The 16,908-nt window shown below is 39.1% G+C and overlaps 1 protein-coding gene across 3 annotated transcripts in view; it reads left to right on the top strand.

Annotated features, from left to right (window-relative positions):
- LOC126072026 (uncharacterized) overlaps positions 1-16,908 on the top strand; it is a 97,612-nt gene that overhangs the window by 30,058 nt on the left and 50,646 nt on the right. For all 3 annotated transcript variants that reach the window (XR_007516447.1, XR_007516446.1, XM_049876617.1), the window contains exons 4-5: positions 8,425-8,532; positions 14,752-14,859. Coding sequence is in view for 1 of the 3 variants with exons in the window: in XM_049876617.1 (XP_049732574.1) it covers positions 8,425-8,532; positions 14,752-14,859 (216 nt within the window). In the remaining 2 variants the exon portion in view is untranslated. The remainder of the gene's footprint in view (positions 1-8,424; positions 8,533-14,751; positions 14,860-16,908) is intronic.

Here is a 16,908-nt window from a genome sequence, read left to right as displayed (position 1 = left end):
GAGAGTGATAAAAAGGAAATCATGAAAGTAACTTCATTTATAACACCCCCTAAAAAAATAAAACACTTAGGAACCAGAGTTGTAAAGGACGTATACAAAGAAAACTTCAAAACACTACTAAAAGAAACCAAAAGAGATCTACATAAATGGGAAAACATAACATGTTCATGGATGGGTAGACTCAACGTTGTGAACATGACAATTCCACCCAAAGTGATTTACAAATACAATGCGATCTCCATCCAAATACCAACAACATTCTTTAAAGAGATGGAAAAACTCATCATTAACTTTATACGGAAAGGGAAGAAGCTCTGGATAAGTAAAGCACTACTGAAGAAGAAGAATAAAGTAGGAAGACTCACACTCCCTGACCTCAGAACCTACTATGGTAGTCAAAACAGCCTGGTACTGGTACAAGGACAGATACATTGACCAACAGAAAAAAATTGAGAACCAAGATGTAAATCCATCTACCTGTGGTCACTTCATTTTCGACAGGGTCTCAAAGTCCATCAAATGAGCAAAAGACAGTCTTTTTAACAAATGGTGCTGGCAAAACTGGAAGTCCATCCACAAAAAAATGAGATAGGACCCATACCTCACGCCACCATATACAAAAACTAACTCAAAATGGATCAAAGACCTAAATATAAAGCCAAAGACTATGAAGTTTATAGAAGAAAAAATAGCATCAATACTAGAGGCCCTAATATATGGCATTAACAAGATACAAACCAGAACCAACAACACACAAACTCCAGAAGATAAGCTAGTTAACTGGGATCTTCTAAAAATTAAACACTTAAGCTCATCAAAAGACTTCACCAAAAGAGTAAAAAGAGAACCTACAGACTGGGAAAAAAATTTTGACTATTGCAAATCAGACGAAGTTCTAATCTCTAAAATCTATAAGAAAAACCAACACCTCTACAACAAAAAGACAAATAATCCGATTAAAAAATAGACAAAGGAAATGAACAGACACTTCAGTAAAGAAGGCATACAAGTGGCCAGTGGACACATGAGGAAATGTTTGTGATCACTAGCTATTAAAGAAATGCAAATCAAAGCCACAATGAGATACCATCTCACCCTGCCATTACTGGGACAAATGAAAGATACAGAAAATAATAAATGTTAAGCTGCGGGGAGATCAGGACTCAAGCACTGCTGGTGCGAATGCAAAATGAAAGACCATTTTGGAAAACAATATGGTGCTTCCTTAGAAAGTGAGAAATACCGTATGATCCAGCAATCCCACTCCTAGTAATATATCCTAGAGAAAAAGAGGCATCGCATGAATAGACATATGCACACCCATGTTCATTGCAGCATTGTTCACAATAGGAAAAAGATGGAATCAACCTAAAAGTCCATCAACAGATGAATAGATAATCAAACTGTTGTACATACACACAATGGAGTGCTGCCCAATGATAAAGGACTATGATGAATCTGTGAAGCATCTCATAACATGGAAGAATCTGGAGGGCATTATGCTGAGTGAAATAAGTCAATCACAAAAAGACAAATATTCTATGAGGCCATTACTGGAAAAATTCATGAAAAAGTTTACACACAAAAAGGAAGAGTCTTTGATGGTTCTGATGGAGGGGAGAGGCAGGATGGAAAAACATTAAATAGACAATAGGTAAGTGGCAAGTTTGGTAAAGGGTAAAACAGTACACAATACTGGGGAAGCCAGCACAACTTGTACAAGGCAAGATCATGGAAGCTCCGTAGACAGAGTCAAACTCCCTGAGAGACCGAATTGCTGGGCTGAGGGCTGTGGGGACCATGGTCTCAGGGAACATCTAGCTCAATTGGCATAACATAGTTTACAAAGCAAATGTTCTCATTCTACTTTGGTGAGTAGTGTCTGGAGTCTTAGAAGCCTGTGAGCAGCCATCTAGAATACTCTACTGGTCTCACCCCCTCGGGAGCAAGGAAGAATGAAGAAAACCAAAGATACTAGGGAAAGGTTAGTCCAAAGGACTAATGGGCCACATCTACCATGGCCTCCACCAGACTGAGTCCAGTACAACTAGATGGTACCTGGCTACCACCACTGACTGCTCTGACAGGGATCACAGTAGAGGGTCCTGGACAGAGCTGGAGAAAAATGTAGAACAGAATTCTAACTCAAAAAGAAAGACCAGACTTGCTGGCCTGACAGAGACTGGAGAAACCCTGAGAGTATGGACCCCAGATACCCTTTCAGCTCCTGAGTTTCACCCTTGAGCCAAAGATTGGACAGGCCCAGAAAGCAAAATGAGACTAAAGGGGCACACCTGTCCAGGGGCAAAGACTAGAAGGCAGGAGGGAACAGGACAGCTGGTCACAGGGAACCCAAGATCAAGAAGGGAGAATGTTGACATGTCGTGGGGTTGTTAACTAACGTCATAAAACCATATGTGTACTAGCTGTTTAATGAGAAACTAGTTTGTTCTGTAAACCTTCATCTAAAGTTCATTTAAAAAAAAGGATTTTGAATTAAGAAGCAAAGAATAAAAAAAAGAAAAAGAAGAAGACCATCAACAAGATGGGTTGACGTAGTGACTGGAACGATGGGCTCAAACCTAACAATTGTGTGGATGGTGCAGGACCAGGCAGTGCTTTGTTCTGTTGTACATAGGGTCGGTATGAGCAGGAAACAACTCGACGGCTCCTACCTAACAACAAAAACAATTTACCTAAGCATGATGTTTTAACATGAGTTTAACTCATTTTTCTTTTTTTTAACTTTTAAGGCCATACATAATTAGGTGACATTTTTGTTTATAAATCCTGCAGTTGTAACAGAATTTTGTCTCTTAGAGACATGTAGCCATCAATCTCACAAAGCATGTACACATTCCTTTTTTTTTCTTTACAATGATTGCCATATTTTTAGTGTAGAGATAGTTTGAAAATATAAGCTCTACTTTTGTCCTCTCTATTCTCACTTTTGGAAGTCACTTAACTTATTAATTTCTCTGTTTCTCTGCTTATTTAATTCAAATCCTTGAAGTGAATTGTAAATGGCAGAATAAATGTGATACGGGACACAAAATCAAAAGTGGCACCTGGCCTAAAAAAAGCTAAATTCATGTTAAAAGGCTGAATGTAATTTTTACACAGACTCAAACCTTGTTACTTAGAAACCAATCCTATTATTAAGGCTTTGTGGTTAGCTAAGACCCTAATTAAACCTTATCAAACCCTGCAGGTTAAACCCCACCTGGAGACCTCGTGCTCTGGGCACCAGTGCTGTTCCTGAAAGTACCCGTATGCCATTGCTTGGGAAGAACGTATCCATCAGGCCACTGTATGTGATTGGTCAGGAGACACCCTCCGTGACCCTGTATTTGCAGTTATGTCTTTTAGCCAAACAGTATAGGTGAGTTGTATTAACACAACCAATAATGTTGAAGGTCAGGCTTTGCTTTGTCCTGCCTTTGACTGCCCTCAATCACTGCAAACCAGCCTGAACACTGATTGAAGTTCCTCATATGGGCGTATGACTATAGGTGAATTGAACCCCTCCCTTTGCAATGCATGAGTTTCAGATTCCTCAGGTTTTCGTGAATTTCCCGTTCGAATGACGTATTGGCTTCAATAAAGCTCTTTGATTTTACTTAGACTTGGAAAGTCTTTCTTCTATAATACGCTTTATGACAGATTCGAGTGTCAACATGATGATTGAAAGTCCCACAAATGCATGTTTTCTTTCAATTCCAATGAAAAGGCCTTGTCCTCTGTCTCATTTCACAGACCTGACCTCTGCTCCCATGAGAGTGGCATATATTTCTTGAGGAGATAATTTCCGTGCTATCATTCTGAGCTGCCAGCCTACCCTGACAATCAACGGGGAAATAACTGGTAAGCATCTCAGCTGAATTTCCCACCTCTGGACTGCCTCGGCTTGTGGCTATCTATCTTTTGCTCTGCGCACAGGTTTCTTGTATCCCTGTTCTGTCTCAGCATCTCTGGTGACTCCCTGACGCTCTCTGATTTTCTCCATTGCCCGCCACTGACTGCGGAATTCTTCTAAAGGTGCACAGAAATCCACACCCAGACACAGCTCATTAAAGTCACCTCATGAAGGATATGGATTTACGTTAGTATAGACCTTTTGCTTTTCATTCTAGGAAGCATTAGGAGAACCTTCTAACGGAGTGCCTCTGAGCATAAAAGATAAAAGAGAAGTCCGTGGTTTCGAAATTATGAGATACGAAAGACACCTAGTGACCACGTATTTAGTTTCTCACTTAGCCTTTAGCTTCTCACTGAAATCAAAAGGTCCAGAATGCTGGTAATACTGACCGACAGAAACTGAACTTAATAAATATTTCACAGCGACGGGTTTCGTTCTGCCAAGCGTTGCTGATAACATCCATGCCTCAGTAAAGCACCCATTAGAAGGCTGTAATGTTGATTTACTACGAAAAATATAATGAAGCTCTCTCAGGGATTTTGCATTTAAATGATCACTTTAGGCTTTTAATAGATGTCTCTAGCATATAATTATTATGGAAAACACCGTATAACTCAGACTGTGTGCATTAGAGTCTAATTAACTTGAACCCTTGGGTTAGGCACAAGTAAGAGTCACTCTTTTGTCTTCTTTGATACTTGACATTTGTAGTTCACAGAAATGCAGTATCTGGAAAATGTAGGGTTTAACCTGGTTCTTAATTGGTTTTTATCATATTTGGGGTAAACTAAACCACACATTTTCAAATTAAAGAAAGAAAACTCTATGCCAATGAAGCTCTTCTCTCTGGGTAAGTTTAGTTTCTCTTTTTCTTAGAATTTCTACCACGGCACTGCGGTTCTAATTTTTTATTTCAGGTCACTACATTAACTATTAGAGAGTTAAATGTGAGTATTTTTACATTTTTGTGGATACTTCTTCCTAAAGTAAGTTTTCGAATTGGCCTGATTTAATTTTAACACCCTCCTTTTCTATTTTGCTTGCTGTGCATAGGTTAACTCTTCCTCCCAGGGTCCTGCCCTGGAAGCCAGTGTTCACAGCCTCTGAGGAAGAATACCAACAGCTGAATGAATGACCTGCTGGGGGAGAACATTATTTGAAAGGAAATGAAAGGAGTTAAATGTAGGAAGTTTGGTCTTCCCTGAGGGAAAGAGGAGGAATAATATCCTCTTCATACAGCAAATTCATTCATTTTTCTCTTTCATAAACAAAGTGCACACCAACGCCTGACTTGATGAATGCACCCTATTAATTTCTCATCAAGTGCCTGGCCTTAGGGAAACCCTGGTGACGTAGTGGTTAAGAGCTACACCTGCTAACCAAAAGGTCAGCAGTTTGAATCCACCAGGCGCTCCTTGGAAACCCTGTGCGGGCAGTTCTACTCTATCCTATATGGTCATTGTGAGTCTGAATCAACTCAATGGCAACGGGTTCGGTTTTTTTTTTTTTTTTTTTTTTTTTGGTTTGTCTGGCCATATGGAGACACCGATGGTGAGACCCATTGTTGACAAAAAGATATTAACTTGAAACCTGGTTAGTAGGAAGGGTGATTGTCGAATGGGTTAGTGATGTAGACACAGGTGTAAACAGCATGTGGATGAGATCTCTGGGTGATGATGAGAAGCAAGAGGTAATTCATAAGAGTCTGCAGGTTTTATAGCTGTGAGAAGAAAATAAAGTGAATGAAATAACTCATAGAGTTTGCTTCTAAACCTGCTACAATTGAAAGACTGTATAGAGCTACATAGCTATGCCCTATGCAGAAACTTCTCATGATAAAAATAGCAATGGGTGGCAAACTCTTGAAATAAAACACTTCATTCTGTCCATGTGATCAATCCTTCATCTTAGTCTATAAACTTAAGTAAAATAAAAACCACTGGAAGGGCACTGGGCAGCTTAAGGAATTGGAAAATTCCAATAATCAGGCCCTGGAAAGGGATAAGAATCAGCATTATTCCCAGGATCTAGAGATCAGAAACTATTGGAATGGCCCTCTAAGGTTTGTTATTGCAATAGTTTGACTCCATGTGTTTTCCTGCCTTGTATCAAGATTCAATTTCCCAGGAAAGGGGATCTGATTGGCATTTCTTGAGTCAAGTGATCACACAACTTAAGAGAGAGTGGAGTGAACACAATAAAATTCCAAACTGATGTTCCTATCAAGCCCACATGAACCAGACTGGAGCTTGTTCTGCAAAGGAAAAAGCTGAGTGTCTCTGTAAAAGAAGGAAGAAGGGTGGGATGCTGGGCTGTCCAAGTCACAGGTGTCTACTACAAAGTCCATGGCTGGACATCTTCCAGATCATGAATGCTACCTTCTACTCATGCACTTAATGAAGAAACTCAAGTGTACAAAAAATTATTTTCAAGCCAGAGAAACCAGTTAGCAGCTCTTTGTCCAGTGAACTGAGATACTAATAATGACTTTTCAATGATGTTCAATTGCAATTGTGAGGCACTGGGATCAGCACTTGGTATAAAAGGAAACAAGATATAGGCTGTAACTTTGAGAGAATCATAATTCAGTGAAGAAGAAAAATACTTAAAAAAAAAAAAAATACCAGAAGGAACATGAGAAGTTCAATCTCAGAATTTTGGAGAAGTTGAAATCAGAGCAAATATATCAAAGGACTTAATTCTGTCTGGAGAAATAAGAGATGGTTTCACAGAGGAGGTGATGTTTCAGCTGTGGCCTGGTGGCCGACCAGTCACCCATTCCAGGGCCTTGCAAAAGGCATGAACAGCGTATGCAAAAAACACAAGCAGGTGTCAGACGATGGGTTTAAGAGATGCTCACGAACGGTCACGAACGGTTTAAAGTCTTTGGAACACAACTTTCAGGGTACAACAGAGGACATGGCACCGTGAAAGGAAGTGCCTAAACCCGGGAAGGCCTGGTATGTGTTTATTATGTATGTATTTACCTTTAATCCAAAGGTGGTGGGTGGTCTTTGGCATAGTCTAAACCAGGGAGTATCCTGATAGATGTATGTTTCTAACACATTGCTCCAGGCACCCTTTTAGAGATTGGAAAGGAGCAGGCGAGAGACATTCTGCTCCGTTTAGTAGAGATCAGGGATGTCTTTAAGGTCACATTCTCTTCCAAATACTGTGGAATAGTGTGCAGTTGTTAGGATGAAATTTTTTAGGACACTAATTCTCAGCAGAGCCTGTGTATTCACTAACATTCACATGGCTTAAGGGAAAAGAGCTTGTATGACACCTGAAATAGATTGGATTAGGTGTTGTTGGATTGTTGTTGTTTTTAATGACCAATTCTTCGATGTACTGAGAAAATATTGAGGTTATCAAGGATTTCATTTTACTCGCATCCACAATCGAAGTCCAGGAAAGCAGCAGTCAAGAAATCAGGTGATGTATTGCACTGGGTGAATTTGCTGCCAAAGACCTCTTTAAAATCTTAAAAAGCAATGATTCCACTTTGAGAACTAAGGTGCATCTGATATAAGACGTGCTTTTTCAGTTGCCTCATATACATGTGAAAGCTGGACAGTGAATAAAGAAGAGCAAGGAAGAACTGACACATTTGAGTTATGATGTAGGCGAAGAACATTGAGGTTACTGTGGATTTCCAGAGGAATGAACAAATCTGACCTGGAAGAAGTACAGCAAGAATACTTTTTAGAAGCCAGGAGAGTAAGACTTCATCTCAAACACTTTGGACAAGTTATCAGGAGGGAATAGTCCCTACAGAAGGACATCATGCTTGGTAAAGCAAAGAGTCAATGAAAAAAAGGAAGACACTCAATGAGACGGACTGACACAGTGGCTTCAACAAGGGGCTCAAACATGGCAATGATTGTGAGGATGGTCCAGGACTGGGCAGGGTTCCCTTCTGTTGTACATAAGGTTGGTATGAGGAGGAAGTAACTAGAAGGCACCTAACAATAACAAAGTTGAAGAGCTCCTTTATCTTTTGAATAATACCACACAGATTCCCTGAAGCAATCTAACCACCTTCATTTCACAATACTGGGGAAGCCAGCACAACTTGTGCCAGTCAAGGTCACGGAAGCTCCATAGACACATCCAAACTCCCTGAGTATTTACCTAAGCAAGATGTTTTAACCTGAGTTTAACTCATTATGTTTACTTAGGCTTTTAAGACAACGCACAATTAGGTGACATTTCCCTTTATAAATGCTGTAGTTTGATATGGGATATAAAATGAAAAGAGGTGTCTGACGTGAAGTAAAATGTGTTAGATCTCCCCTGGAGGTCATATGCTGTGGGCAAGGTAATTTTAACAACTCGTTTCAGCAAGTATTTAATTCAAACCCTTGAAACACATTATAAATGACAGAATAAACATGCTACAATTCATGACACATTCTGAGCATCAAACCATGATTAAAAGTCCCACAAAGGTCTGTTTTCTTTCAATTCTAACCACAAGGCCTTATTTCTGTCTCATCTCACAGACCCACGCTCTGCTAACATGGATTTAAAAAGCATTAATCTGGAAGGAGAGCAGCGTATTGTCTTTGGGAGCTGCCAGCCGCCCCTGGAAACCAATGAGAAAATTACTGGTAAGCATCTCAGCTGAATTTCCCAACATTGTTCTGCCTTGGTCTATGACTATTTACCTCTTGTGCTTCACAGGCCTTTTGTGCATCCGCTTTGTGTCTCAGCATCGATTGCCTTCCTGACCCTCTCTGGTTTTCTCCATTTGCCCCTTAACTGACACTGGAATTCTTCTAATGGTGCATACAAACCCACACATGGAAACATGCCATTCCAGTTCCCTCAGGAAGAATATGTGTTTAAATTAGTACAGACCTTTTGTTTTTCAGTCTATAGAGCATTAGGACAACCTTCCAATGGAGTGCCTCTGTGCATAAAAGGCAAAAGAGAAGATGGTTGTATAGCAATTATGAAATACAAACGACATCTGTTGTACTGTTGTTAGGTCCCTTTGAGTTGGTTCCAACTCATAGTGACCTCATGCTCACACAGAATGAAACATTTCCTGGTCCTGTGCCATACTCATAATCGTTGTTATGCTTGAGCCCAGTGTTGCAGCCACTGTGTCAATCCATCTCGTAGAGGGTCTTGCTCTTTTTTGGTGACCTTCTACTTTACCAAGCATGATGTCCTTCGCCAGGGCATCTGAATGACCATGACTTTTTGTATGGCATGTTAGAAGGAGGTTTGTCTGGGAATTTTCAGTTTCTTACCTAGCATTTACCTTCTCACTGAAATCATAAGGTTCAGAAAACGTGCAATACTGACTGACAGAAATTGAATTTAATGGATATTTCACAGTGGCAGATTTTATTTTGCCAAATATGACGGATAACATCCATACCTAACTAAGGCACCCGTGCCTAATCAGAGCATCCATTAGAAGCCTGTAACATTAACTTAGTATGAGAACTGTAATGGCATTCTGTCAGGGGCTTTGAATTTAAATCATCACTTTAGGTTTTTAGTAGATGTTTCTATTGCATATAATTATTATGAAAAAATTGTAAAACTCAGAATACGCACATTATAGTCTCATTTACTTGAACCATTGTGTTAAGCATGTGTAAGAGTCACTCTTTTTTCTTCTTTCATTCTTGGCATTCAGTGTTCACAGAAAAAAGATCAGACTGGGGGCTATGACTAAGGTAAATCAATAATTAGTTTAATTAATCTTCAAGACAGTGTTGTATAAAATGCCTGTGTAGTGTTTGAAATCTTTGGAGTCAGCTCCCCAAAACAGACTGAATATTTCACAAAGGCACAACACCCAGCGTAAAACAGTCTCACTAGTTTATACAGACCATTGTTTGACTCAAAAGTGGCTTCAGGAACATTTTTTTTTTTTTCCCCAAAGCTCAAGTTTCCAAAGGATACTCAAAGGCAGTGGCCTGTCTGGGTTACCACAATTTCCATGAAAGCCAGAAATCTGGATCCCAGGAGAGTTACAACTCTTTTATCATTCCTCCTTTTGATCATGATCCTGCTATAGAACCTTCTATCAAAAATGTTCAATAATGGTAGCTGGGCACCGTCTGATTTTTAAGATCCCAGGCACCGTACAGTGAACTAGGAGGTAGAATAGAAATGCTAACAATATTAGGACAGTTGTCTGAAATAACCACCGAAACCATGGCCCTGAAGTCTTTGAACCAAGGAAACAAATCTCATGAGGTGTTTTTTACATATGAGCAGCACCAGTAATTGCTTTTCACCTGCCTTGGCAGCCACTGCTGTTGGTGTTGTTAGGTGCCGTCGAGAATGCTCCAACTCACAGCGACCCTGTATACAACAGAAGAAAACACTGCCCGATCCTTTGACACCCTTACAATCGTTGTTATGTTTGAGCCCATTGTTGCAGCTACAGTGTCAATTCATCTCCTTGAGGACCTTCCTCTTTTTTGCTGAGCCTCTACCATGCACGATGTCTTTCTCCAGGGACTGATCCCCCCTGATAACATGCCCAAAGTATGTGAGATGTAATCTTGCCATCCTTGCTTCTACGCAGCATTCAGGTTGCACTTCTTCCAAGACTGATTTATTGGTTCTTTTGGCAGTCCACGGTATAGTCAATATTCTTTGGCAGCAACTATGTTCTGAAAAACCTGAGATTGCATATTGATATAAACACAGTGACATTTATCTATTAAGACACAAACTGTTCCTTGGGAAACTAACAGGAAATCTAATGCCATTTGATTTTTTAAAATCATAACTTGAACTTCAGACATTTCTCTGGTTATCATATTTAAAATTTTGATAAGTTTACCAACAGGAACTTATAATTCAAGAGGTACAATATTTAAACCCGTTAGTTAATTTAGGAGAAAGGAGGAACATGGTTTCTTATATCCAGAAAGCAGAACTTTAAAACAACAGCAATATTCTCACATAAAACCCACAGTAATCATTTAGTTCACTCAATCCTTTGTAGTTAACTTCTGTTCCATGTGATTCTGGATCAGCCATGGTCTGCGAACCCATCAGCTTCTGTATAAGAGTTCTGGAAATCTTGATTAAGTCCAGTCATAGTCCTTTTCACAAGTCCAATATAGTCCACCTTTTTGCTGAGTATTTTGGTCAAACGTCTTCAGCAAATCAGCAAAGTAAAAACTTATCTGCAGATGACAAAACTTAATGTGGCCATGATTCTATGGATATAATCTTAAGTCTCTGGCTAGAGGTGGAAATATTTTCCCATGACATTTCAAGTGTGTCTCATTGTGATTTCTTTTTTTTTTTTTTTTTGGCTTCCTAGAATTCCTCTGCAATAGAGAGAACTTGTTTACATTTATTTTATGATTGGGATCTACCCAATTTCTGATAACTATGCCTCTTGTTGCTGTTAGGTGCCATCAAGTCGGTTTTGATTCATAGGGACGCTAGGTACAACACAATGAAACACTGTCCGGTCCCGCACCACACTCACAATCATTGTTATGCTTGAGCGCATTGTTACTGCTACTATGTCAATCCATCTCCTTCAGGATCTCCCTCTTTTTCGCTAACCCTCTACTTTACCAAGCATGGTATCCTCTCCATGGACTGGTCCTTCCTGATAACATGTCCAAAATATGTGAGACGCAGTCTCATCATTCTTGTTCTAAGGAACATTCTGGCTGTACTTCTTCCAAGACAGATTTGTTTGTTCTTTTGGCAGTTCATGGTATATTCAACATTCTTCACCAACACCATAACTCAACGGCATCAATTCTTCTTTGGTTTTCCTTACTCATTGTCCAGCTCTCGCATGCATATCAGTCGATTGAAAACACCTTGGTTTGGGTCAGGCACACCTTAGTCCTTAAAGTGACATCTTTGCTTTTTAACTTTTTAAAGAGGTCTTTTGACCAGATTTGCCCAGTGTAATTCACTGATTGATTTCTTGACTGTCACTTCCCTGGGTGTTAATTGTGGATCCAAGTAAAATGAAGTCCTTGACAACTTCAATATTTTCTCTGTTTAACGTGATGTTGCGTATCAGTCCAGTTGTGAGGATTTTTTTTTTTTTTTTTCTGTTGAGGTGTAATCCATACTGAAGGCTGTGGTCTTTGATCTTCATCAGTAAGTGCTTCAAGTCCTTTTCACTTTTAGCAGGCAAGGTTGTGTCATCTGCATAATACAGGTTGTAAATGAATCTTCCTCCAATCCTGATTCCTTATTCTTCTTAATATCGTCCAGGTTCTTGGAAAATTTTCTCCTCTTACAGATTGAATAAGCATGGTTAAAGGATACAACCCCGACGCACACCTTCTCTCACTTTAAACCATGCAGTATCCCCTTGTTTTGTTCCAATGATTATCTCCTGATCTGTGCACAGGTTCCTCATGAGCACAATTAAGTGTTCTGGAATTCCCATTTTTCGTAATGTCATCCGTAATTTGTTATGATGCACAGAGTAGAATGCCTTTGGATAGTCAATAAAATACAGGTAAACATCTTTCTGATATTCTCTGCTTTCAGTAAGGATCCTTCTGACATCAGCAATGATATCCCTGGTTCCAAGTCCTCTTCTGAATCTGGCTTGAATTTCTGGCAGTTCCCTGTCAATGTACTGCTGAATGCTTTTGAATGATCTTCAGTAAAATTTTACTTGTGTGTGATATTAATGATATTGTTGGATAATTTGCAGATTTTGTTGGATCACCTTTCTTTGGAATAGGCATAAATATGGATCCCTTCCAGTCGGTTGGCCAGGTAGCTCTAGAAGAGTGAGTACTTCTAGAGTTACATCCATCTGTTGAAACATCTCAGTTGGTATTTCGTCAACTCCTGTAGCCTTGTTTTTTGCCAATGTCTTCGTTACAGCTTGGATTTCTTCCTTCAGCGCCATTGGTTCTAGGTTATATGCTACTTCCTGAAATGACTGAAGGTCGACCAATTCTTTTTGGTTCAGTGACTTTATGTATTCCTTCCATCTTCCTTTGATGGTTCCTGCATCGTTCAGTATTTTGCCTATAGAATTCTTCAAAATTTCAACTATAAAAAAAATCTTCAGTTCTTTCAGCTTGAGAAATGTGGAGCTTGTTCTTCCCTTTTGGTTTTCTAACTCCAGGTGTTTGCACATGTCATTATAAAACTTTATCATGTCTTTTCAAGTCGCCCTTTGAAATCTTCTGTTCGGCTCTTTTACCTTGATCATTTCTTAGGCCCTGTTTAGCTACTCAACATTCAAGAGGAAGTTTCAGAGTCTCTTCTGACATCTGTATTTGTTCTTTCTTTCTTTCCTGTCTTTTTAATGACTGCTTGCTTTCTTCGTGTATGATGCCCTTGATGTCATTCCAGAACTCAGCTGGTCTTCAGTCATTAGTGTTCAATATGTCAAATCTATTTTTGACAGGGTCTCTAAATTCAGGTGGGATGTGCTCAGGGTTGTACTTTGGCCCTCATATAATTGCTCTAATTTTCTTCAGCTTCAACTTGAACTTGCATATGAGCAATTGATTGTCTGTTATAGTAAGATGGTAATTTTGTTTTGCCTTAAGAAGGTCCTTATCCTGTTGGGAGAGGTCTTTCAAAAGCGTTCCTGGAACTATATGACCTCAGATGTTGGGGACCAAGGAGGCCTGATCCTGCCCTGCCCTCTCTATTTTGGGCTTATGATTAGTGACAGTTCACCAAAACAGTAGATGGCAGTCTTAATCAAACTATCGAACAAAAATCTAAGAAGGATTCTCCTTAATCAGACAACCAGTTTTCAAACAATATGGCAAAGAAAACTTAAAACATGAGAAAAAGAACAAGAAAGAATAAACAAAGGCTCATTTCCTGAAAGGACTTATGTCTGTGTCAAAGGGATGTGGAGTGTGAATGTGTGGGGTCCAGAAGACAGGACCTTTCTTTGCCAGCTTCTGTTCCACAGTCAAAGTCTCCTTGACTTGACCGGATTCTGGGCTTCAGAAAGATCCTGCCGAGACGATACCATTTAATTGTCCTAGGGTAAAATCACCACAAAGGTATAGTAAAACAAGAGGAGAGATTTTATTTGATCTATGTTTCAAGAGGGAAAAGTGGGAAACAGACAAGCATGCTGACCGAGCTGCATCTGCCCAAGTCTGGGGGATGTTATAAAATAGGCAAAAGTAGGAAATGGACAAGCATGCTGGCAGAGCTATGTCTACACGAGTACAAAGAATGTTACAAAATCCTCAGTATATATTGACATTACAAATGGGTGAGCTCATTTAAAGTTTCATCCTTTCACAGATGGACTAAAAACTGCTAAATCACCACGATCCTACATTTTAAATTGTCTTTCCGAATAATCATTGGTACAAATTTCATTAACGACAGTCAGGAGAGTCTTCATTAGTCCAACAAATCTTGTTGTGTTGTTGTGAAAAATATGAGTGGAAACTATGTGGATCTTATTGTGCTCTATCTCAGTCATTGTTTATGTGAAAGGTTTTCTAAAAAATGTTTTTCAAGATTGTCCTAGCTATTGTTTTTATCCCTCAAGGACCAGTTGATGTGTCCTTGTGAGTCCTTACTGATCCAGAATCTAAACATTCTTTATATTCAAGGACAGGGAATAATGGCTCCTTAACTCCTAAGTCATTTCCATGGAAAGTCATTAATTTTTCTTTGCTTATTTAATTTGGGTAAAAAAAAATTTGGGTACTCGGGTATTTAATTGAAACTCTTGAAACAAATTGTAAATGTCAAAATAAACAAAATAAAGTTCACGATAGATTCTGAGTGTCGACACCATAGTTAAAAGTCCCACAAATGTCTGTTTTGTTTCAATTCCAATGACAAGGCCTTCTCTCTGTCTCATCTCACAGACCGGAACTCTCTTTCCATGTACTTGACAGTCATCTCTCGAAAAGAGAAGCCACGTGCTGTCGTTGTGAGCTGCAAGCCTCCCCTGGAAGCCAACTGGAAAAATTTCAGTAAGCATCTAAGCTGAATTTCCTAGCCTGCTCTGCCCTTGCTGAGACTATTTACTTCTTGCACTACGCAGGCCTTTTGTGTATCCTTTTCCTGTGTCAGCGTCTCCATTACTCTCTAACCCTCTCTAATTTTCTTCTTTTGCCCCACACAAGCAGTGGAATTCCTCTAATGGTACATAGAAACCCACACCCAGACACATGTCATTCCAGTTGCCTCATGAAGGATGTGTATTTAAATTAGTATAGAAGTTTTGTTTTTCATTCTACGGAGCATTAGACCCTTTTAATGGAGTGGCTCTGAGGATAAAAGAGGGAAGAGAAGCTGGTTCTTTGGCAATTGTGACTTAGGAAAGACACCTAATGACCACGCATTTTTGTATGGCACGTAAGAAGGCGGTTTGCCTGGGGGTTTTTAGTTTCTCTCTTAGCTTTTAGCTTCTCACTGAAATCATAATGTTGAGAAAACACTTAGTATTGCCTGACAGAAATGGAACTTAATGAATATTTCACAGTGACCCATTTTATTTTGCCAAATTTTGCTGGTAACATTCATACATAATTAAAGCATCCATTAGAAGCCCGTAATGTTAATTTAGTTCGAAAAAATGTAATGGCGTTCTCTCTCAGGGATTGTGCATTTAAATGTCACTGTAAGCTTTAGTAGATGTCTCCGTAACAAATGGTATTATGACAAATATTGTGTAACTGAGAACGTGCACATTAAAGCCTAATTAACTTGAACCGTTGTGTTAGGTGCTTGTAAGAGTCCCTCTTTTTTCTTCTTTTATACTTGGCATTTATAGTCCACAGAAATGCAACATCTGGAGAATGCAGGGTTTAACATGGTTCTTAATTGGTTTTATAATATTTGAGGTAAAATAAACCACACAGCTTCAAATTAAAGGGAAAAAAGGTTAAAAAAAATCTGTATCAATAAAGCTGTTCTCTCTGGGTAAGTTGAGTTTCTCTTTTTCTTAGAATTTGTACCATGGCACTGCAGTTCTAATTTTTATTTCAGGTTACTGCAGTAACTTTTAACAAGTTAATTCTGAGTATTTTTACATTTTTGTAGGAACGTCTTCCAGTAATAAGCTTTCTAGTTGGCCTGATTTAATTTCAACATCCTGTTTTTCTATTTTGAGTGCTTTGCATAGATTAACTCTTCCTCCCAGGATCCTGCCCCCAAAGCCAATGTTTACAGCTTCTTAGGAAGAATGACAACAGCTGAATGAGTTACCTGCTGGGGGAGAACAAAGACACTTCTTTTTATTACAAAGGAGATGAAAGGAGTTAAATGTAAGAAATTTAGTCTTCCCTGAGTGAAAGAAGAGTAACAATTTCCTCTTAACTCAAGCAAATTCAATCATTTTTCTCTTTTGTAAACATAAAGCACACCCCAACACCTGAGTTGACAAATGAACCCTATTGATATCTCATCAGCTGTCTACCTTATAGGGATACCAATGGTGAGACCCATTGCTGAAAAAAAGATGTTAATTTCAAATGTGGTTAGTAGTAAGGGTGATTGTTAAATTGGATAATAATCCAGAAAAAAGAGCATGTGGATGATATCCCTGGGTTATGCTGAGAAGCAAGATGTAATTCAGAAGTGTTTGCAGATTTTATCAGTGTGAGAAGGAAAAAAAAGTGAATGAAACAACCCTCGAAAGACCCAACTATTTTTTCCTTTGAATTTTTTGTTGATGCTATGTGTTTTCACTTATGAAGGCATGTTGATGAGAGAACCAATTTAGAGTTTTTAATGTAAGTTATGGATTTTGATAGCCATTATCTGGGATCATAGATTTCTCAGAGGCCCCTGGAGGACATATATCCTGCCAATGTGAGTCAATGATAAAATTTTATTTATTTATTGAAAATTTGCAAAACATGAGGTAAAACATTAAGTCACCTGCCAGTGACCACACAAAGATTTTATTTTAGTCTCCTTCTTCTTGTCGCTGTTAGGTGCTGTTGAGTCAGTTCTGACTCATAGCCACCCTATGTACAAAAAAAAAAAAAACTGTCTGGTTCTACACCATCCTCACA

Source organism: Elephas maximus, chromosome 3 (genome assembly GCF_024166365.1).
Source record: "Elephas maximus indicus isolate mEleMax1 chromosome 3, mEleMax1 primary haplotype, whole genome shotgun sequence".
NCBI classification, from domain to species: domain Eukaryota; kingdom Metazoa; phylum Chordata; class Mammalia; order Proboscidea; family Elephantidae; genus Elephas; species Elephas maximus.
This window is presented reverse-complemented; position numbering and strand designations above follow the sequence as displayed.